The 22,855-nt window shown below is 30.0% G+C and overlaps 4 protein-coding genes across 5 annotated transcripts; 2 read left to right on the top strand and 2 right to left on the bottom strand.

The window, feature by feature from the left end:
- Nucleotides 1-162: 162 nt before the first annotated feature.
- Nucleotides 163-1,201, bottom strand: LOC117236700 (26S proteasome non-ATPase regulatory subunit 9). Its single transcript, XM_033499866.1, has 4 exons — nucleotides 1,055-1,201; nucleotides 806-905; nucleotides 543-727; nucleotides 163-466 (listed from the first exon to the last, which is right to left on the bottom strand). Exons 1-4 carry the CDS (start codon nucleotides 1,163-1,165, stop codon nucleotides 239-241), a joined length of 624 nt encoding a protein of 207 aa, XP_033355757.1. The 5' UTR covers nucleotides 1,166-1,201; the 3' UTR covers nucleotides 163-238.
- A 258-nt stretch (nucleotides 1,202-1,459) lies between these two features.
- On the bottom strand, nucleotides 1,460-6,319 carry LOC117236695 (tetratricopeptide repeat protein 30A). Of its 2 annotated transcripts, none has more exons than XM_033499855.1 (9): nucleotides 6,190-6,319; nucleotides 5,086-5,151; nucleotides 4,674-5,012; nucleotides 4,466-4,601; nucleotides 4,211-4,375; nucleotides 3,854-4,122; nucleotides 2,181-2,588; nucleotides 1,706-2,090; nucleotides 1,460-1,630 (listed from the first exon to the last, which is right to left on the bottom strand). In XM_033499855.1, the coding sequence occupies exons 1-9, from the start codon at nucleotides 6,220-6,222 to the stop codon at nucleotides 1,488-1,490; spliced, it is 1,944 nt and encodes a 647-aa protein (XP_033355746.1). In that variant the 5' UTR covers nucleotides 6,223-6,319; the 3' UTR covers nucleotides 1,460-1,487. The 2 variants fall into 2 exon arrangements, with proteins under 2 accessions (XP_033355746.1, XP_033355745.1); XM_033499854.1 differs by lacking the exon at nucleotides 6,190-6,319 and adding an exon at nucleotides 5,363-5,659.
- On the top strand, nucleotides 2,733-4,267 carry LOC117236699 (nucleolar protein of 40 kDa-like). The gene is made up of 3 exons (XM_033499865.1): nucleotides 2,733-2,751; nucleotides 2,833-2,951; nucleotides 3,052-4,267. The coding sequence occupies exons 1-3, from the start codon at nucleotides 2,748-2,750 to the stop codon at nucleotides 3,721-3,723; spliced, it is 795 nt and encodes a 264-aa protein (XP_033355756.1). The 5' UTR covers nucleotides 2,733-2,747; the 3' UTR covers nucleotides 3,724-4,267.
- Nucleotides 6,320-6,333: 14 nt separating the features above from the next.
- Nucleotides 6,334-22,494, top strand: LOC117236697 (egl nine homolog 1). Its single transcript, XM_033499860.1, has 5 exons — nucleotides 6,334-6,848; nucleotides 7,045-7,745; nucleotides 17,755-17,874; nucleotides 21,375-21,585; nucleotides 21,865-22,494. The coding sequence occupies exons 1-5, from the start codon at nucleotides 6,452-6,454 to the stop codon at nucleotides 21,894-21,896; spliced, it is 1,461 nt and encodes a 486-aa protein (XP_033355751.1). The 5' UTR covers nucleotides 6,334-6,451; the 3' UTR covers nucleotides 21,897-22,494.
- Nucleotides 22,495-22,855: the final 361 nt, after the last annotated feature.

Below are 22,855 nucleotides of genomic sequence, written 5' to 3'. Positions count from 1 at the left end.
AATACTAAAGTAAAAATTCATATTGACAGATTATATGTACTTAATTTCAAGGTCTCTAACTATCCAACATCTTAGGATTATACCTCTAACATTTATTTAATGCCAACTCCAAAGTCATTACATAGAAAAAATATACTACGAATGCAATAATTATAAACGCAATAATTTATAAATATTCTTTTATTGACTAATATACACACAAAGCCAACATATAAATAAAAATTTCTCTCACAAAGCTTTATCTTTCAACTGACTCTATAGGTATTACATTGCAACCCAAAAGACCATTACCAATCCAAGGACGTGGAATTAAAGTCAGGGCTACAATATTAGATCCACGTTTGATTTTTATATTTACTGTCTTATATCTGCTATTTTGTACCAAAGTTCCAATATCTTTTAACGATTTAAAATTCCGACAATCAATGGAACCAAATTCTAAGATGAGATCATCAACTTGGATTCCCTATATAATTTAACATTTGTAAATCACAGTTTCATGAGTTTAGAAACATTATGGAAATCTAAAATAAATTTTTTACCGCTATTTCTGCTGGAGAACCTGGGGATACTAAATTCACTTTCAAGAAAGGATCCAATTGTGCATTATCTTGAACAATAGCTGTAGTTGCAAGAGAATTTTCTGCTTGATCTCCTGCTAGGGCATGCAATTTATGCAAACCTTCTTCTATTTTCTTCATCAATGTTTTATGATCATTTCTGAGACCTAATCACTTAATAATGTACTAATAAGTCCAAGTTAGTAGAATCTCATGCGAGAAAATTGCGTAGTATTTAGACGCACATATTATCTTATGTCTCACATGTCTCACTTGGTAAACATCAATGTCATTTCGTGGATATCCCTCGCAGTCCACCAGAGGATCATCCATGCCAACATGATTCTACAATTCATACATATGTATAAACATTCGGTCATTTCCTCGAAAATTTGACACATCATTCTAGTATAAACTATATTGTGTTTATTTTCAATAACGTCATTAAACAGATATTCTGTGCAAATTTAAAATATATCAATATATGTACATACAATATCTAAGATTTCTTTTAAAGCCTTCAAATCCGATTCAATTTTATCTTTGTCTTTCATAAGCTGAAGAACGTAATCCTTAGCTTCCTGTAACTCCATGTCGACCACCATTTTCACTAGACTGACGTACGCAGTATATCATCAAGTATGTAACTTGAAAATGAAAACATGAAAAATCATTTTTAAATTCTCAATGCATTTTCAAGATTTCACTTTCATAAATTAAAAACGAATATATAACAATTAAAATTTTTTTCTAGATAATGAGTAGTACACATTTAGATGTCGTAATTTGTAATTAATATATTTTTATATACATTTCGATATAATATTTTAATAATATTTTATAAGTTTTATACATATTATACATATATAAATATAAATAAATAAATAAATAAATAAATAATATATATATATATATATATATATGTATTTAAGACATCTGCAATTTCAAAAATAGGGCTTTCAAATATCGCGCTTCATAAACAACCGTTTGCTTTCCATTTGAAGTAATAGAAAACATATCTTGCATATCAAAAGGCTCTTCTACTACTGTTACCACGTCCCTTCCATAAACTAGAAAGAAAAGTAATAATATTTCAACAATTGTACGAAAATATTGTTAAATATATAAAAATCGAAAATACATACCTTCACAGTGTTCTAAAAATTGTATACACTCCTGGAGTATAGTGTCTTTTAAAACTACTAATTGTTTAGCCAACTGTTCTAAAAGGGATAGAAAACACCTCTTCGCGTAAAACCAAGTATCTGTTCCTAACTTTTTATTGTAAGGTTCCAAACTTTTCATTACCCTAGATATACCGAATTCGTAATTTCCTTTAGAACAATATAAAGTTCCGATTACCAAATTCACAATACATAAATGAAATAATTTTTTATCTTGATCCTCTCGTGAAACAACTTGCTCTTCTTTTTCTATCTTTTTCATTAATCCTTCAGCTTCCGCATTTTGGGATGTCATGATATAACTTACACATAAATTAGCGAGCACTATAGCGCTCACATCTAAAATCTAAAAGTTTTATAATATTTAATAATTTCCATATTAACATACATATATGTATAGATCGCACTATAAAAAGCTAAGGATAAAACAACTAACATTATCATATCTTTTTCTAACAATTGGCTCATAAAATCCCGTTGCTTCTTTAAACTTATTTTCTTGCATAAAAAGGGTGTGAGCTACATTTAATTTCCATATATCATGTTCATTGCAAAATTCGACGCTTTTCCTAAAAATTTTTTCGACTTGCGTATAATTTCCAAGTTCCCAGTAAATTTTAGCCTGTGCCATTAAAACTGGAACATATCTTTCCAAAGCTTCCTCGTAATCATTAACAGCTTTTTTAACAGCGCTATCGTCATGATTTAATCGTGCTTCCTGAACTCTTTTTGTTGCTTTCCGCAATATTTCCATATGTTTGTTACCGAGATCGTCAAATTTGCGATATGCTTCTTCTGGTGAAGTTTGTTGTGTGATTAATGCATCCAGAAAATCATATAAATACTAAAAGACAAATATTATTATAATTACAATAAAAATTTTCATATTATTTTTAATTTTCATAAATTTGTATTGAATACAAGAATATACTAATAACATTTTTATTTATCAGTCTCTGCATTCTAAAATTCATTTTCTTGCTATAGTCCTGCATTTAGCATTATGAGTATGAGTAAACCTAACCTTTGCATCAAGTTTGACTGATATTTATCTGTTGTTGTTGCTTCTTGCCTAAATACATTTACAGAAATGACAAGGTGTAAATTAAATCAAATATTTATTGGAGAAGTTGCATCTGTACAAAATTATGGAGCTTTTATCAGAATTCCAGGTTGTTCCTTCCAGGGATTGATACATAAATCACAAGTATTAGAAAAATATATTCGCAATCAATTAACTTATTTATATTCTACAATACAATTAGTTTGTATTTTTGTAATTTTATATGTTTTCATAATTTCATTAGGTAAGCTCTGCTCATATCAATAATGTTGGAGAAGTTTTGCAAAAAGGAGAACGTATATGGTGTAAAGTTATTCATATTGGAGATGATGGCAAAATAGGACTATCTATGAAGCATGTAAATCAAGGAAATGGTACAGATTTAGATCCAAATGGAATACAGCTACAAAGAGATGTGCAAAAGAAAAGACCTATAGAAAAACATGATCGTAGAACTATACACTTAGAAGCAATCCTTAATACTACATGTATGAAATGTGGAACTGCTGGTCATTTATCTAAAGACTGTTTTATGAGTCCTGATGGAAAACGGTATGAATTGATCCCAGAAATTGAAGAAAAACAAGACGTTATACAAATACAAAGTGATATAAGTAAAAAAGACACAAGACATAAACAGAAGAAATTAAAAAGGAAAAAGAAAGCAAAAAAAATCAAACAAGATGCACTTGATAGTGATTCTGATGAAAAAGATGTAATTAAAAAGAAAAAGAAGAAATATTCTAAAGACCAAAAGAAGAAAAAGAAGAAACATGAGAGTTCTTGTAGTGATAAAAATTCTAGCGATAGTTCTTCTAGTCATGATGTGAAAGCTCATAAACGAAAGCATTCAGAAAGTTCAGGAAAATGTACTAAAAAGTGTAAACATTCAAAAACTAAATATGCTAGTGAATGAAAGCATAAAAACTAGAATGTAAATTTAATCTTCATGCCGATTTTGTATATTTTTAAATTATTAAAATATTTCTCTTGAAATATCTATTTTACAGTGTATCTAACAATATAATAATAAAAATCATACTTACTGATGTTAAATATTTATAGGTCAAGTGTACATTTTCAGCAAGAACATCTGCTGCTAGATCATAATATTGGTATTTGCAATATAACAATAATAAGTTTGCAAAAGTTTCAGGTGGAAATGGATTTTGTTGTAGTAAAAACTGAAGTTTCTCAAATCCTTCACTTGGCTTTGTATCCATATTTATTAAAGCCTGATTATGCAAAGTGACAGCATCAAGTTCTTCCTCAGATCTAGGAGGCATATCTGTTAATGCTTCTTTTGCTGATTCATCTAAAAGCAGTAAATAAAGAGCATGGAATATTAAATACACTATGGAAACTTAAACTTAAAAAATTAAATTAAACTATGGGATGATTACAATTTTGTAATTGATATTCTATGGCTGCTTTCAAGTTAAATGCTTCTGTTAAAGCTGTTTCATGAAGTGTTAATGTATTTCCAACACTGCGTACTTCTATACCTTCTGTTGTCATACCCACTCCTAATTCTGGATGTTCCCTTATTCCTTGTTCTATAATATCCGCTATCACATGCATAATATGTGTTAATATAAAATATTATATTTTAAATATTTGCTTATGAACCTAATGATTTATAACAATATAAATGTTACCGATATGTTTTAATGATGCAGCATATTCTTTTAATTTAAAATAACAAAGTGCCACATTGTATGATAAATGAGGCTTGAAACCTACAATTTGCAATGCATTTACAAATTTTTTTAAAGCTTGTTCATACTGTTCCTCCTAAACAAGAAAGTAGTATACATTATTACGTAAACAGAAATTTTACTTCTTTCCCTTTGGTACTTTTTGTACCTTATATAAAAGACATCCTAAATTAATTTCTGTATCAACATCATCCATTGGACATTGATCTACAAGATTTTTCGCAGCAACAACGTCTTCTTGCCCATATTTTATTGCTGCCTGTAGTTTCTTTACTTTAAATTCCAAATTGCTTTGATTAATGATGTTGGAACATATTGTCCAAGCCTCTTGATACATACATGCTTGGTGTAAAGATTGAGCATGATACAACTTATATATACTTTCATTAGGACATAATTGAACTAACTTTTCATAACATTGTGCAGAAGCTATGAAATCTTGTGTATAAAAATAACAGTGAGCAAGGAGAGACAAACAAGGCCTAGACTGTAAAATAAGTTATTAGCACAGAACATTGATATTGATAAAGAAATTGATATTTCAACATAGTCATACATACAATGGGGTAAAAATCTAGAAGAATAATCAAAACTTTTATTGTTTCTGAATATCGTTGTTCTTTAATCTGAAAAATTAATTTCCGTACTGTACTTCTTCGATATTTAAAAAAATCGCTTTTAAAATTTATCATTTGACTTTAACACATATATGCTATTAAAATATTAAATTGTATACTTGTAATTAAAGGAATAAATTTTTAAATAGTTAAGTAATCTCTAAACTTAAAACACTGACTAAAGAAGTAATAGAATTTCTGACATGTAAGTGAATTGTACCATTGAATAAATAGCTTTTGTGTATTCTCCATCTTTAATATGCACATTTGGTATAAAAGTAGTCATCTTTTTAGGATAATTTTTCTATTCACAAAACATTGAATTGTCTCTATACAATAAAGTTTTAATGACCTCACTATGTTACACGTAATGTGTGTATAGTATATAATGTTATGATACAAGAGGAATATCGTAACTATGGAAACAACTGCTTTTTTGTAAAGGAAATCAAATCTCATATATTTAATACTATGTATTTTAAAAATCAAAATATAAGGAACAAAACTCAGTCACGACATGATTTTTTTTATAATAAATAAGTATCTACAGAGATTTGTTATTTGTAAAACATTTTCTTACATTTTGTATATATGTATTATATATTGAGTTTATATAATATTACAATAATCCCACTATGTACATTTATGTATCAAATTTTTATGTATTCATTTCTTTGTAATTCGAGCTTAGCTAAAATAAAATTACATGAACAACAACGTATTTATTACTCATTTACATTTAATACAGATCCATTTTTGTATTGAATAACAAACTTTTGTTCTTTAAAATATTTACATATGTATTACTCATAACATGATATAAGAACGGCTTAAAACTAGATGCATAATTAAAGTCAAAGATCGTGTCCGTAAATTGCAAAATGTAATGAATTTATATTCTTGATCGCAAAAACATGAGCATAAACTAGCGCCCTCTTAAGGACAATGAACAGTCAAAATAGTAAATATATACTCGTATATCTGACTTTTAAATGAATTTTCAAAGAGACTCGATGCAGAGTATAAGTATGTATATAGGACCACATAACACGTAGTAAGAACGCAAGAACTAAAGAACATTGAAGTATCCGTATTTCGATCGTCGTTTCACCAATAGCTTTTTTGCGGATCCGATAACATACATATATGTAGTATGTAAACCAACGACGATTCGTACGTACTATAAGTGGTATAAGCACTGCAGAGTCTCGATAGCGCACTAGTACTATACGCAGATTGAGTGCGTGTGTGACTTCCCTCGTTGGAGAAATGTCGTCGGCACTCGTGGCCGCTAAATAAACGACGAAACATGTCCGGACCGATAGTCAGTCGTGCGCAGACACTCGGCGGTGATGTTCAAATTGGTATAACGGTAGGTTGTGTTATCTGTAACAGAACTGACAAGCTCCTAAGGTGTTCACGGTGCAAGGCCGTATTTTATTGCACCAAAGAACACCAGAGGCGGGATTGGAAACGTCACAAAGAATTTTGTGCGACTCATTCTGTGGAATCGATCGTATCAAATACCGTTTCGGCTACTAGTCAAAATTCCACTTTGAAATCCGCTAAAAAGGAATCCTCCTTAAGAAACTGCCAGAATTTAACTACACCAGTGGTTTCTAACCTAAGCGAGAAGTCGGTGTTAGAAAAAACGCGAGGTTTGAACGCTGCTCCTGAAGTGCATAATAACGGGAAACATCTTGGCGGTACGTGAAACTTGATCTTGTTCCCACGTGCCTAAATAAAACTATTTCACGTTAGAATTTTAGAGTTGTGTAATCTTTTACTAGCTAATAATGTATTATATACTATAAAATATGTATGATTTTTTGTAAAATAAATACAACTTCTTTGTTTCATTTATTTTAATTAATAATTGTTGCATGATTTTGTTGTTTACAGGAACCAACAAACAGATAGAAAAGATAAAAGGACAATCAAATCATAAGGATAGTCGAAATTCCAAGAGGAAATCCAATAACACTAAGACAAAAGGTACTTGTACTAACAGAGTGGATGGATGGACTTCTCCCATAACATATGAAGGAAGTTCTGAAGACACGATCTTGGGTGCCAGAACAGAATTGTTGAATCCTGCTCTAGAAGGTTCAAGAATCCTAGATAACCTACAGAACCATGAATTAGATATGCCTACACAACATCATAACGGTATGAAGAACTTTCCAGAGGTTCGTTTAACTCGTGAAGAAGAACTTTTACCACCTTTCCTCCATAAAAATAAAAATAATCTTGAAGAATTAATAGATGATATAAGCAGAAATGTGATTAGAGACATGGATGAATATGGTATGTGTGTGGTAGACAATTTTCTAGGAACCGAAAAAGGTCTTGCAGTGTTAAACGAAGTTTTAAATATGTACAGTGCTGGGTTATTTAAGGATGGACAATTGGTTTCTAATAAAGCAGGTGCAAATGACTTAAAGACAATTCGTGGTGATCAAATAACGTGGCTTGACGGAAAAGAAAAACAATGTCAAAACATTGGAATGCTCATATCTCAAGTTGATGCTGTCATTATGAGGGCAAATAAAATGTGCAACAATGGGAAAATGGGAAATTACACGATTAATGGAAGAACGAAGGTAAGCATAAAAATAGTCCCACATTTTATATATCATATAGTTTTGTTATCATTACATATGACAAAAGTATACATTAGTCTTATATTTATTTCAATCTTTAATTTATGTCTTGTGTTGAATATCCTTACTTTGTCAAAGTTTATGTTTGTACTATTTGAATCATAAGTAAGCATTTCAAAATATGTATTAATAATTAATAAGATATGTATTAATACTCCATTAATCGATATACTAATGCCTATTAATAATCTTATAGTTATACAAACACATTCTTGTAAGTCTATATACATTATTAAGTTCACTATATTTCTATAGTTTTGATAATTTCTTTTTATTTCTAAATCAATTTTAGAAGCATTGAAAATGTTATTGTAAGGAAAATTTTTCTTTTACTCATTTAATATGATAAATTTGTTTCATGTTTGATTATGCGTAAAATATTAATTCATCGAACGCATAATTGAATAGTTATTATAATTTGAAATAAACTTTGGCAATAAAACTGTTTTCTTTTTTATGAATACAATACACAATCACATACATATATTTTTAACAATTGAAAATTTTGATAGTTTAATATGTTTATACAAACTGCTCATGTTTTATTTCAATATTGTAATCTTCTACATAATTGTTATATTATATGGCTTTTGTTAAACAGTTATATATTTTATTTATTATCATAAAAATTGTACAATATTACTTATACGTGTAAAAAATAGCATTTAAGAAATTAAATTTGTTACAATATTTACATATTTAAATTGTTAGATAACAGTAGATTGAAAATGTTATTAATTTTAAGCAACTATCAGACTAAGTTCCAATCTATGTATGTATATCATTACGGAGAATGAGAATTATACAAACCAATGAAAAAGTAGTTTCTTGAATATCGTGAAAACAATGCAAATGCGGAAATATTTGTAACACTGGCCAGAAGAAATGATCTGTTGTTTTGCACGATAGCCGTAACAATCAAATTAATCACTGAGATGCAACGATATTGGTAAGGAGGGGACGCGCGTTCATTCTAGGTATCAAAGCAGTGAAAAAGCAAATCCCTTGAAGCATCGGTTTAATTTCTTTAGCAGCCAGAAAGGAGAGGGAGGAAGCGACGGTAGGCAGAGAAGGTCAGGATTCCGAAATTGCAGTGATCTTTCGGGTAGCTCGTGCGCTAAACAGAGAACCGAAACGAGAGTAGCAAACCACGAAGTGCAGTCGGTCACGTACGCCGTACGGCTGACTCGTTCATACAATTATGCAGTTATCTCTTTCTCCCTATCTTTCACTGACTCTCTTTCGTCTCTTATGCCAGAAAGTAGGCAGTGTGTATGCGTTTTTCTCGATTACGCATCCTGTCTCCCGTAAGGCCGTAAACAGAATCTAAACCGCGAGCGAATGAGTGGGACGATATGAGGTGTTATGTAGACCGACCTAAGTAATCAGTAAAGTATCAATGATCAGTAGCGACTTAGAAGTGTAGTTTTCTCAAGTAAATACTTTATTCGTATAATATATGCTACATTTGGTTCATATGTTCGTGTACATTTGATTATTTTCCAGACAACGAAAACAAAATTGTTCATCTGAACTTGTTTGGTTCCATACAGGAAACAGAATGACAGAATTGAATTGTCGTGTGATTGGTGGTGTTGGATATAAAGATTTTAAGGTTATCTCGACTCACTTTTTCTTCTATAAAATTGTGTGATTTAATAAACTAATGTTGTAACGCGCTTTGAAATAAATTTATCGAGCTGAATAACTTTTTATATACTCTTGAATAACTTTTTAGATATTACCACGAATATCGACGATATTTGCCATTGTTTTCTCAATATATGACAGCGGATTTCATTTCTCTTCATTGATTTTCCGTGATGTGCAGATATTCTACATAATGTTATGAGTATCACTGTTCTAAATTATTTTATCACTATTATTTATTACTATATACAGTAATATTTCCTAACATTGTTTGAAGGTACATGTTATGGAACTCAATGTATTTTTGATATTAAATGTTATTGTGATGCAATGCAAATATACATTTGTATTAAAATACATAAAACACGAACGACAAAGAATAGAAATAAAGAAGAAATAAAGAAGAAAAGTGAATGTGATCCTAAAATTCTTGCAACTAATTGTAAAAGTCTGAAAAAAAAGTTTTTAATCTTACTATCGTAATTGATTCTCCTTTTAAACTAAACAAAGCTTTGTCTCTTCAGAAATCGAAGAAACAAGCGAATACATATTTTTAAACCAAACATATTGCTCCGTTCTGTTGCTGCTTCCATTTATAGTTCGCAAGAAAATATTCGATACAATTCGAATTCTTTTGCTGTCTCGCACCAAATCTCCCATTTAATTAAGTTGAACTTCGTTTCTGGATACCGTTCTTCTTTAACTTTTTTTTTGCATTTTCTGATAGTACTCGAAGAATTTGGAATTGAACATTTCGCAAGTATTGTATAAATATGAGAACTACCACCTAACTGTTATAATTTTTCCTTTGCACGTCGAGTGAAGTACAAAGAGAAAAATAATTGCGGCAATGGTTAAATGTGTTTTTAAAACATATTCACTTTTTCATGTTGAAGTTGAATCCTAACTTACTGACGATAAATGATGATATAATATTGAAATTCATTGATTCAACGTAAAATCATATTTTTTATGTATTCTAGGTTCTAGATAGAAGATTGCTATCTATCTAGACTAGAAGAGTGCTATCAGTATCGTATCTGCATAATGAGAAAGCTAGGTACTTCATCTTAAGGGGAATTTTATCGTTAGATAATTGTGTATTGTTAAAATTACACGATATTGCGTAACGATATTTCGGATCAATACGACTTTATTTACAAATATTCAAAAATAGTGCTGAGTTACTGACAATATTTTGAAATATTGCATTATTTAACGCGAATTCATTCTAATGCAAAGAACATATATTTAGCTCTTCCCTATCAGGTTCGGGCGAACTTCCGGTTTTATAATGTGTGAAGAACATTTATGAAAATAATTACAAATTAATTAGTAATTACCAATAAACATAAAAAATAAAAATAATAATTTTTAAAACAGCGTGCAATATGTTAGATATCTATATTCATTGCTTATTTTTTTGGCAAATAATTATATTTAATAGAAGTTAAAATTCTATATTTTATGTTTTATTTTTGGAGTAATTGACTATTGTACACAAAGTGACTTGACAGGTAATTAATTCCGTGACTAAATAATTTCATAAGCTAGAAAGAATAATCTTGCATAAATGTGAAATCCATTATATGAAACTGAAATACTAAATGTTATTAAATATAAAGAAATATGACAAATTATACTGTTTTTTTAAAGGTAATATTTAAATTATGCATTCTTTAATACATAGTTCTTTCATCGATAGTCACTAATATATTCGTGTTAGGTCGTTCACTTTCGATTAAATCCTTACAACCGACTGGTTGCATCTCGCTCTTTAACCTTCGTGAAGGTGAAAAAATCAACGAGGTATAAATGTACATACATACAAAGTATGTATGCATTTGCACATATAGTTAGACGGTTGAGAGCGTGCCAATCATGTCTGAAAACGATTTCATTCGTCTCTCTAGCGTCGTGTCGTTTCCACGAGGGTATTTACCGGTGTTTGTTGACTTTCTGATCGGTATGACATATCTTCCGTGTTATTTATAATTATAATAGCCGCGTTACAATGCTTTACGGCTCACGATATTCCCTTTACATTTCAAAATTTAATTATCTGTTTCGCGATAAGTAGAGATTTTCGCGTTACTATATGAATATTTAAAAAATATAAAACATACAAATATACGCAAATATATAATAAATGACTTGAAATTTCTCAGTTTCATTTTCGTGGTACACGATCATAGGATCTTTTAGACGATTTTTTCAAGATCGATGTTCCGCAAAATCGATGGTCTTAAATGTATATTTATTCAACAACAAGTTTCAGCTATAGATTATTAGCAATGTTAATTAATAATTTTAATGATCAATATGATTCTTTAAATCTACTCTCTAAATTAAACTTTGTTCCTTTTTTTATATTAACATTTTTTCATATCTTATATTTTCTAGATTAATACAAAATAAAAGTCACTTCTCGTTACCAGATTATTATGAAATTCCTTATTTTTGGTCATTATCGTTTATCATTTTGAAATTTTTAACATTTACATTTCTGACTTTGTCATATTTTCATTTTCATCAGTATGTATTCCAAACTTGCACTAGACATATACAAAAATATAACAAAATTTTACATGTCTCTTCGAAAGAGATTTTCAATTATCAGGAAAGGTAATAAATGAAAACTTCATGGCAATGTAGCAACAGGAAATATTATAATCTGGTAGAATCTAGTATGTTGAAGCGCATGGAAATTTTTATAATTTATGACATGCGCATATACAAATACAGAGAGAGAGAAATATGAAGTAAATTGAGCATAGATAACAATATTTCCTTGTTCAATGTGCGATGTATACCAAATCTTTCCTACGAAAAATTCTTTTACAGCAACCATACATAAATGGTATTATAGCGTAGGGAGAGGCATTACTTAAAACTTAAATGATTGTTTAAAACTTGGAATGTAAGGATATGTTTATTAAGATCAAAATAGATGAATACCATATACGTTTTCCTGAAGGGTGATCCAACGACTGTCGAACAATCAAGTGTAACTCAATCACGCCAACCTAACAACAAAAAATTTACAATCCGCGTTTACGTTCACGCCACTAAGTTGCTTCGTGCGCGACAAACATTGGATCGCCTACAAAGTTACATTTGATAAAGAATTTTTACAGTTGTCTATGTAATTATGTATCTACTTAAAAGCAGAATGTATTATGAATATAGTCAATAATATAGAAAAATTGTATGATTCTAATCGGTGATTCATACTCATACTGCAGAAATATTTTCCGTATTCGAAGTGTAACAAACGTCGTATGTTTTCCTTTCGGTTCTATGAAACACGTGCAATAACATTAGTAAAGTGGTTTTCCCCTGAAACGTAATACCTGTTTCATTTAAATGAATAACGTACGGATGTTTTTCCATTCCTTTTCGGTTTGTTGCCTCGATTGTTGCTGATTAGTTGCATTGTAACTATAGTTGTGAAGATTTGGTTGTCACATTACAACGAGTATTAGTTTCAATGAAATGAGGTTTGAAATAATTTTTGGACGTTGTTCAAATGCTAAAAATCCGATTGTGGCATAGTTGCTGTATATCGAAAATAATGCGAATTTAGAAGAGGATAGAAAGAGAAGAGGATGTGGCTTTGCTTCTTCCAGTGAATTGTCGCTTCTAGTCCAAAGCCTTATTTAATATTCATGATGTCTAAAAACGGCTGTGAAATTTAAGGTTGTTAAAAAATATCTTTCACAAAGTAGCTTTAGTACAATTTTCAGTATATTTTTCGCTAATTAATTTATTTTTTGCGATAAAAACATGCATATCATGTATGATTAGAAATTCGAAATTTAATATAATTCAGTGAGTAATTATATTGTACAAAGGTGTTAACGTTAACCGGTCACTTAAACCAGTTGTATTATACAAACTGTTGAACTATGAATAACGTAAACGTCGTATTTGGTACGACACTGTTATTTATTTTTTAAACGGTATGTTATATTCGTTGCATTTCGAATTTATATTCGTGAAGAAATAGTGATGAAGAAATAGTGAAAAAATAACCTTCATCTCATCTTCGGCTTATTTTCGAGCAAATGATATTTAAGAAGTTGACGGTTGATATTCGTATTAATCTTATAAAATATTTCTCAGTTCTAATTTTTAATATATTTTAAAAATATTGCGTTAAAAACTAATTGAATGTCAAAAAAAGAATTTTCAATAGCCAATGCGTAATTTATGAGAAATATAAACTGCGTCATTCATAATACCACTTCTGCAGATTTATTTAAGCATTGATCGGTCATTTATTCTTCCGCAATTTGTACTGTGGCCTTTTCTCCGTTTTTTACATACTTAGGTACGTTCAGAAATTTAATCAAAATATGATAATGCATATTTTCAATATATGTATTTACTAAATTGTACATCATTTATATACACGGTAAGAATTATCAGAATTTTGTTAATCGTTTGCATGTGATTGTCTATTTTAAAGTTTGATTGTATTTGAAAGTATTTAAGCAGAATACCCAGAAATATATTTTTTATTTTGGTGTTTCTGTCATCTTTTGTACACAAAGCAAGAAATATTGGGATTTTTCGATATAAATTGCTCTTATTGAAGAAAATATTACGAGATTTATTAAAAATATTTGAATGTAATTGATATTGCATATTGCATTGCGCATAAGTGGCTAAGTGGTTGCAATTCTGATAACAATTCGAGTTTAATCATATGTTTCGTTAAAATCGTTCAGTCGCAAGTACGATGATCAATCATAAATTACAAAACAAGCAGCACATATAATTATCCATCAAACATGCAAAACAATTTTTTATTACTTTCTCCTCTATTAAATTAAACTTTTGTTAGGAAAACAACGGATATAAAAAACAAACGAAGAAAGATTAATGAGCTAAAATCTAACAGCAGGAATAGTAAAACATTTAACATACAATCAACATTCGAGACGTAGAAAAATTTCTAAAACGTGTCGAAAAAATCACCCATAGATATTATTATTATTTATTACTTCATCTATACAGGTAGTTTTTTAATTTAACAATAGGATTGCACTTGAGTAGACAACTTAAATCTTAAATCTTAAACCTTAAACCTGAGAAAATTCACCGATGTTTATTTTACGTTTTACCCATACGGAACATTATAAAAAATTAAACATTCATAAAAAATATGAAGAAATATTTAAAAGTTCAAGGAAAAAGCAGATTTTTCAACTCTTTACGGTCAAATGTTATGTTACGTATGTAATATTTGGTTCGTTTTCCACTTCTTATATTTAAAAATAGTAAAATGTATAGTCACTATTGGTTACAAAAATGTGAAAATATACCTGTCTAAATTATGCATTTTTTAAAGCTGTAACTTACTAATCATAGACCATTTAGAATAAAATGTCGAATGCTGCACAGATTATGAAGGATTAATTAAAATTTGACAGATTCTTCCACAAACAGCCACACGAAAGTATGTATCATTTTCTGCCCTCCTTTCTATTTTTCTCTTTCTTATTCAAAGATATGTACCATCTTCTCAGTCTCTTTTTAAACTTGTACCAAACAAAGGGACAAAGATCGCACACAGACGTTTGACTTTCGGTTTAATAAACACGATAAAACAAATTTCACTGTGCGCAGCATTCATATCAGACGACTCTATCGCGTATTCACGTCAAGAATTCACATATTTTTGACGTTGCTGTTCGTAATCTATCGCAACGATTCCTACGTTATTATCGCGATGGCGTACTTTTGGCAGGTTGTGTTACTTATCTAAGGAACGTGACGAGCTGCACGTAAAGTGTACGATATCGAACGTTTTGTCTCGATGTTGCAGTCTATCTATAATATATCGTATCAGTCTACAGATAACGAGGTCACTGGGAGGAACGAGAGGAAAAAAGATTTCAAACAAGGTGTACGCGCTCTTTAATACTGTATACGTCTTGTAAATCACAGAATCGCAGGTTATTGTCAATTTAAGTCAATTTATACGATTATGATTCATGTTAGAAAAGAATGTTTCGTATTTAATATGCTTCAGCAATTTCTGTCGTCGAATGGCGCGGCGGAAATTAAGAAAGATAATAGTTAACTGATTACACGAATGTTTTTCTGCTGTCTCTAACGTTTAAAACAAAACGATGTGCACGGCGACGAGCTCAGTATCAATTGTTCGCCTCTCAAGGTGATTCGATGGTGCACAATAGTTATTGAATACTATCGATATGGATGTCAATATTGAACGTGGTAAAATGCGATCGTTTTGAAGAAAGAATATTTCCGATTGAACCATATACGTGTCTGGAAGTTGTTCTTTGTTATCGAATAGCTGTTTCGTTTGTATCGTTTATAACTTGGCACGGTGAAAGGTATTTGCCATTCTGGATCACTATTAGAGAATGCGTATCGAGTGTCTATTTACTTGAATTAGAATGCGCATTTTTCGGTAATTCGGTAGAGACCTTGAAGAAGTCAAAGTGTTTTTAAGAAAACTCATTGTTATACATAATATGGAAGTTTGTAAATGGTTTTAATAACTATTTCTTTCCTTTTTTTTTTGTTTACTATTCGTGACCAATTGTCAGAGTAAGATTTACGTCGTTTGTTTAACGAATTTATTTGATTAAATGCAACTATAGAATTCAAAAGCAAATTTTTACCACAATATTTAATTAACAGTAGCGAATAATATTTACTTCTGAGAAAAAGTTTATGATCTCTTGAAATTCATAAAAGAGAGTAAATTAATCAACCTCCTAATATAATATAAACAACAAAATGTATTCATATGGAGCACAATATGCTGATTCGTCAAATTCTCGCACACCTTTCTCATTTTGCAGTTGAAGCGACATTAAACGTTAAGTAAGAAAAACATACTATATATCTCGATTTTGAGAATTGGTAACGACAAAGACACATCCCATGGATTTCTTACGCGGATGACAATGACGCACCCTTATACATTGACGTTTTTGATTTCAAAACGTAAACATAAAAACGATCGTATGACACATATTTCGTGGATTACGTAATAATATACACGCCGCCTAATGTAGTGCCAAGGACATCGAGGTTAGTGGTCTATTTAGGTCAAGGCAAATTGTGATCAGTATGCATATACGCCCTACCTCTGAAGAAACTGTGTAACTGACTATCTCAGCCCTTCTCGGGCATATGTGCGCACTCATTGTCAGGGACCTTTGACTGCTCTGCTATTTAACGTTTCATTGATACGTCTAGCTAGACGTTTAGCTAGCTATACGTCTAGCTAGCTAAAGTTTACTTTACGTTTATTGAAACCTTTAAAATATTCCATAAACATCTGCTCTTGTAACTCTAAAATCATTGATTGTTTCATTTGTGTAGATATAAATAGGATTACTAGGTTACGGATATTTATATAAATTCATATTCTTATGAACGCAATTAAAGAAATGGTAAGTATCTAAGCAATTTGCAAAATATTTTATATGAAAACACTTTCCGATGGTTATATGTATACATATAACTTGGTACGCAATATGAAAAAATAAACAAAATTATATAATTTTTAAATTTTATCGATTACTAATTGATTAATTTTCTGAATATACATATGTAGGACTAAAACAAAATGACGAAGTGAGTAGAAAATTGCGTTAGAAGTTTCAGTTCTAGACTTTTAATATTGATTACGCTTGAATTGATAATTCAATTTAATAATTGTTATCATTCTTATATTTAAAAAATGAATAAAAATTTCGTAAAATAATTCAACTACGCGTTTCACTACCTATACGAGATGCATCATTACCTATTACGATCTATGATCTGTAATAAAAATCTAATAAATTAATTTTTTATAAAATGATTTAAAATCAACAATGATATAAGAACTTTGGGAAAATACACATACTTATAATACGGTAGAAACAAATACCTTAGATATATTGGTCTTCCATAAATATGCTACGCGCCTATTTAACTTCTGATAATGTAAGATTATTAATTACGATATCTGACATTTGTTTTATTACATCTCTGAGACCACTTATCTTCGTCATTTTGTCGTTTTTAATTTAAAAACGCTGTTTATAAGTAGTTGATTGAATTTGATTTATGTTTAAGTTAAAACGGTTGCCATTATAGAATGACCTATCTCTTTCTGTTTAAAAAATCAACGAGCTGTTATTACAAATTTCACGACATATTCAGATCTACATTCCTAACGATTAGTCAGCTTGCGAATGCATATAAGCCAGTTCGCAAGAATAGTTTCGTTTTTTCGATTAAGATGATGCGATGCATTATTTTTCAGGCGATGGTGGCTTGTTATCCTGGTCACGGTTCGCATTACGTGAAACATGTGGATAACCCCAATCGAGATGGAAGATGTATCACAGCTATATACTATCTTAACCGAGATTGGGATATCAAGGTAAGATCTATGTGCATGCCACGAATAAATATGCAAAGAAATTTATATCACTTAAATGAAAATTTAGTACCGAAATACATATTTAGTTATTTTTATCATTATACTAAGGCTTCAAGAGATAAAATAGTTATTTGCGCTTGATTGTACTAATTTCTTAATGTTCATAATATATTTCTAATAAATATATAATTAAATACAGATAAGATATATTGAAAATTCCATCAAGTTTCTCCATCTTCTTTTATAACTCATCAATAAGTTGTAATCTGTAATTTACAAATATAATTTTATGTTACATTGCTAACTGATTTTTATTAAGATTTAAAATTTTTGTTCTATTCTTGCTTTTTTTAATTCTAAAATAATGCATGAACAATTTTATAGTCCAAAGTAGCCACTACAATAATGATGTGTGCCTTCTGAAAACTAATTTCCTGTGAGGTATAGATTTCAGGGCCGTCCCTTTGAGTGATGTTTCATGAGATTTTCCTTTACTTCAATGATTTTGTGTAGTCTTTCGAAAGTGTCTATTTTCGTTTGGTTACAAATAGTAAGTAGATAGAAAATCACAACTTTACGAAGTCAATTCAAAATACAAATTTCTATTATAATTTATTCACATTAGAATAGAAGTTTTAAAGATGTATGTATATACAAGAAATGCAACAGTATCGTGCTAGAATAGATGTCTGATTGGCTGAACTCTAGTTGAATCCACTTACCTGAAAATTCACATTCTTTGAGTGAAAAAATTTAGTGATTTCCTGTATGAACTATTTAACCCCCCTCATTTTCGAGTAAATGTTCTGCTTCGCTTAACCTTTTGATGGTGTAATAAGATAACATAAAATCAACACTATAGAAAATAATTAACAATCCTTTTTATCGTCGAGTCATTGCATTTTTGGTATTACATATAAGGGACATGTACATACTTCCAACTTTTTACAACAAATAAATATTAATAATAATATTACGCATGGTAATATATGTACAATATATACAGGATATTGTAATTTAGTATATTTGAATGATACACTTGTGAGAGAGTTAAATTCGTTAAGTTAATCAGAAGTGATTGTAAAAAGGTAACAAATTACAAACTGTACAAAAAATAACGATTTGTTTATATTAATGTATGTATATATTTCTATTCTTGTATTATAATAAATTGTAATGATCATATAATAACTAGAATCGTATAATAATTTACAATAAATTATAACAATAACAGCATGATGACTCGTTCTCACATGTACTTTCCTTATTACTTCAACCTGCACGTGCGACTATGCGTGTTTGAATGTTAAAAGTGAGGACACTCTGAGAAAGGGTAGGCGATAGAGTTGAATAGAGCACGAAGGGCATCCAGGGCCTACGTGAGTTGCCCCATGTAACGCTTCCGTCTCGTATATGCACGAGAATCTCGTATTGAGCAATGTTTACGTTGACCTACACAGAAAATAGGGGCTGTCAAACATATGCTGTCTTGAAAAATATAAAAGCACCGTTTGTAGAATGTCTCATCTCACAACGTGTGCCTGTTCCTGTTACCTTTAACCGTGAATGAATACATACATTTCTTTCGAACAAGAACATTATTAAAGAGAAACTTGATGAATTTGTGTAAAGTCCTCGTGTTTATATTGACCTCTTTCCAAACAAGCTTTGAGTCTGGAACTTTTGTATCTCTAAATGCGTTCAAATTTTGCTTTAATGAAAGAATTAAAAAGTTAACGAACTCAAAGAACCCAGAAGTTTTCTTTATTGAAGTAGCTAATTTTTAAGAAAATTCATATTGTAATCAATCAACGAATTAAAAAAAAAAAAATAGGAGTAATTGATTTAGAAATTCATCCTCATCACCGATTTTGATGATTTTTGAATATATCGTCGAGGTCCTGATATTGGGAAACTTTTTTCTATACATGTAGCGGCCGCTCGATCCTACTTTCCGAGATATTTGCAAAAAAACTGTCGATATCACTACAGTGAATTCTGTCTATAAATATACGTCCGCGGCAGCGTATGCGTTAGTATTGGTTGTCAGCCGCCTTGCGGTGGCCGAATACAATGCCCTAACTCAAACCTAACTCTTATCTTTTGTTTATGGTTAGTATGTATGAACGAGAGTTGGGCGAACTTGAATATTACAATATTTGGATATTCCGATCATCTCTATTAAGCTGGACGAAATGTCTGCTATAACTCAATTAAACACAAATATCATCAATGTATTAGGTTTAGTTTTGGGTTATTTTTCTCAATCCGGATGCAGTGAGGAGACCGGCAATGCTTGCATAAAATAGTAATAAATTCAATATAGGGACAAAATGATTAAGAGACTTAAAGGTGAAGAGAGTCAAATCTTTTACGCTACTTACAGCCAGATCTGTGATAAGATTTAAATAATGAGTCTCAAGTACATAAGCACAGGACTCAATGTGCTAAGAATGACAGCTTTTTACGAATATCTTGGAAGCTAGGGCGTAGCAGTTACATATATAGAAAAAAATTGTTCGGAATCATCTACTCTCCCTGCCGACAACATACATATTAAAAAATCGTCGAAATCGATGATTAGGGTAAACCTCTAAATAATTAGTTTAAATTTAATTATTCTAAATAATCGAAATAAGAATTTATATCACAACAATTTCATGCTGAGTAACACAAAATATTACTATATTTAAAGAGTAATCTTTATATAAATGTCAATAGTAAAAGTACGTATGTTCTTGAATTTGTGTTTATTTTATTTAAACTTTCGCTATTGTTTTATCTTCACATCTGCAAATTTAATCATTAATTTTTTCTATTTTTCATTGAAATATTATATTGGGACAAATAATATTGTGACTCATTAATACTTAATGAGTATGATTGGTAATAAATTATGAATAATAATGTATTAAAGAATGAACATCTTTTGTATTAAATTGTATTAAACAAAAAACATCTTACACGGAAATTGCAAGACTGCGAAATCTCGAATGAATTAGCTGTACGTATGTGTATTTGATGCTTTAGGCTGATGGTAAAACAGCTTCGAAAGATTTTGAGTGCACGATCTTTTGTTTTCGAGAAATTAATAACTTTTTTATATCTTATTTTATAAATTCTTTTAATATTAATATTATGTTTTTTTTAATATTAAACTTTTATAGTTTGCTTTGGTACATTTTTTATTCTGTTTATTTATTATGGTACTCTTGCATATGCCCACAATTTTGATGGGAGAAATTGTAATAAAAACATTTAAAATATAAAAAATTACTACACCAAGAACATAATTCGATATTCGCAGTTTTTGCTATCACCTTGTATGAATTTATAAATATTCTTCAGACAATTGTTTAGACATGCTATGATCTAATAAATGAATAATTCTCGAAATATATCACTTTAAATTTACAAATTTATTGTAAATTTTTATTTCAAATTATTTCTCATCTTATAATACTATATAATAATAAATTGTATTATTTTTGCATCAACAGGAAAACGGCGGCCTTTTGAGGATATTCCCAGAAGGCTGGCGTGATCAAGTGGCGGATATTGAACCTCTCTTCGACAGAATATTGTTCTTCTGGTCTGATAGGAGAAATCCGCACGAAGTTCAGCCAGCTTACAAAACCAGATATGCAATCACTCTATGGTACTTCGACGCGGAAGAAAGGAATCAAGCTTGCCGTAGATATCAAAGAGAAAGTAGGTACACAATATATGTATGTATCAGTTAGAACCAAAGCATTCATTGTCAGTTTTAAAAAGCTCATGTTTCAATCAATAACAGATTTTTTATTGTTCAAAATGATTATAAAAATGTATTAATGATACTAAAAACAAAATAATACATATTTAATTAAAAAAAGATAAATTTTGAATGAAGAGACAAGCAAAATTAGATAAAACTTTACAAGCAACCAATATGTTATTCAAATTTGAAATGATATATGTACATATTTGATTTAACTATTGATTTTTCAGGAGAATTGCACGCGAAGAAAGAGAGTTCGTGAGACATGGAGTCTGAAGGACCGTTACACCGTCCGTCGACTGAAATTGTAACTCTACTAGTTGAACTTATGCATCTGTACATAGTTACACGAAGAAAGCACTGGTATATAAACTATTATGTATTATTCTGTATTATGATATAGCTGAGAGTGTAGGAGATGCTGACATCGGAGTATATAAAAATTTAAGGACGTGCAATAGATATAAGCGTGTTCTTCTTTTTTTATATAGCGGCAGTGTAATATATTTCGATAAGTATGTGAGCGTAGTCCTGAGAGTTCATAATTATACATATTAATTATTAATCTTTGTTTTTTCTAACACTAATGCTCATACCTTAATCGAACGTTTCAGATGTAATAAAAGTTTAACATACGCTTGCCACGATTGAAAGTACGTTATATCGATATGATATTTAGCTTCAAATATTTGGAGCACTAAACGCAGATTTTTGCGGCATTCGTAATCCGTATACGATTGCTAAAATTATATAATGTACAGAGAGAACGAGAAAACGTGTGTGTGTGCGTACGATACGAGTGGAAATTTCTGCTAGAGAAAAAAATCAATCCAAATAATAAAAATTAATGTTTCTACACACACACACACACACACACACACACACACACACATACAACCCAATGCGTTAAATGATACATATATATATATCCTTTAACGCATTGGGTTTTATACATTCTTATATATATATGTATGTATGTATGTATGTATGTATGTGTGTGTGTGTGTATATATATATATACGATATATATATCGTAAAATTTGCTGAACAGAAATTGTGTCTTAATTATTATATTTACATAACTTACGTATGTTCCCTTTAACTGTACAGCTGGTATTATTGATAGCAGTTCAGCTCGTTATTAATACGAAATTGTAATATTTGCAGATCATACTATCGCGTTTTATTATTGCATCTCATACGTTATACGTTGTTTTACAA

Source organism: Bombus vosnesenskii, unplaced genomic scaffold (genome assembly GCF_011952255.1).
Source record: "Bombus vosnesenskii isolate JDL3184/JDL3185 unplaced genomic scaffold, Bvos_JDL3184-5_v1.1 scf7180000013351, whole genome shotgun sequence".
Lineage (NCBI taxonomy): Eukaryota > Metazoa > Arthropoda > Insecta > Hymenoptera > Apidae > Bombus > Bombus vosnesenskii.
Note: the sequence above shows the minus strand (reverse complement) of the source record. Positions and strands in the feature narration are given on the sequence as shown.

Coding starts and splice junctions, on each gene's coding strand:
- LOC117236697 (XM_033499860.1), top strand. CDS start 6,452: ATGTCCGGACCGATAGTCAGTCGTGCGCAGACACTCGGCGGTGATGTT. Junction 7,746..17,754: donor CGATTAATGGAAGAACGAAG/GTAAGCATAAAA, acceptor ATTATTTTTCAG/GCGATGGTGGCTTGTTATCC. Junction 17,875..21,374: donor ACCGAGATTGGGATATCAAG/GTAAGATCTATG, acceptor TTGCATCAACAG/GAAAACGGCGGCCTTTTGAG.
- LOC117236695 (XM_033499854.1), bottom strand. CDS start 5,428: ATGACTACTTTTATACCAAATGTGCATATTAAAGATGGAGAATACACA. Junction 4,602..4,673: donor TAGGATGTCTTTTATATAAG/GTACAAAAAGTA, acceptor TTTCTTGTTTAG/GAGGAACAGTATGAACAAGC. Junction 2,091..2,180: donor TTAGAAAAAGATATGATAAT/GTTAGTTGTTTT, acceptor TAAAACTTTTAG/ATTTTAGATGTGAGCGCTAT.
- LOC117236699 (XM_033499865.1), top strand. Junction 2,952..3,051: donor GATTGATACATAAATCACAA/GTATTAGAAAAA, acceptor TAATTTCATTAG/GTAAGCTCTGCTCATATCAA.
- LOC117236700 (XM_033499866.1), bottom strand. CDS start 1,165: ATGGTGGTCGACATGGAGTTACAGGAAGCTAAGGATTACGTTCTTCAG. Junction 906..1,054: donor TAAAAGAAATCTTAGATATT/GTATGTACATAT, acceptor TATGAATTGTAG/AATCATGTTGGCATGGATGA. Junction 467..542: donor GTTCTCCAGCAGAAATAGCG/GTAAAAAATTTA, acceptor TAAATTATATAG/GGAATCCAAGTTGATGATCT.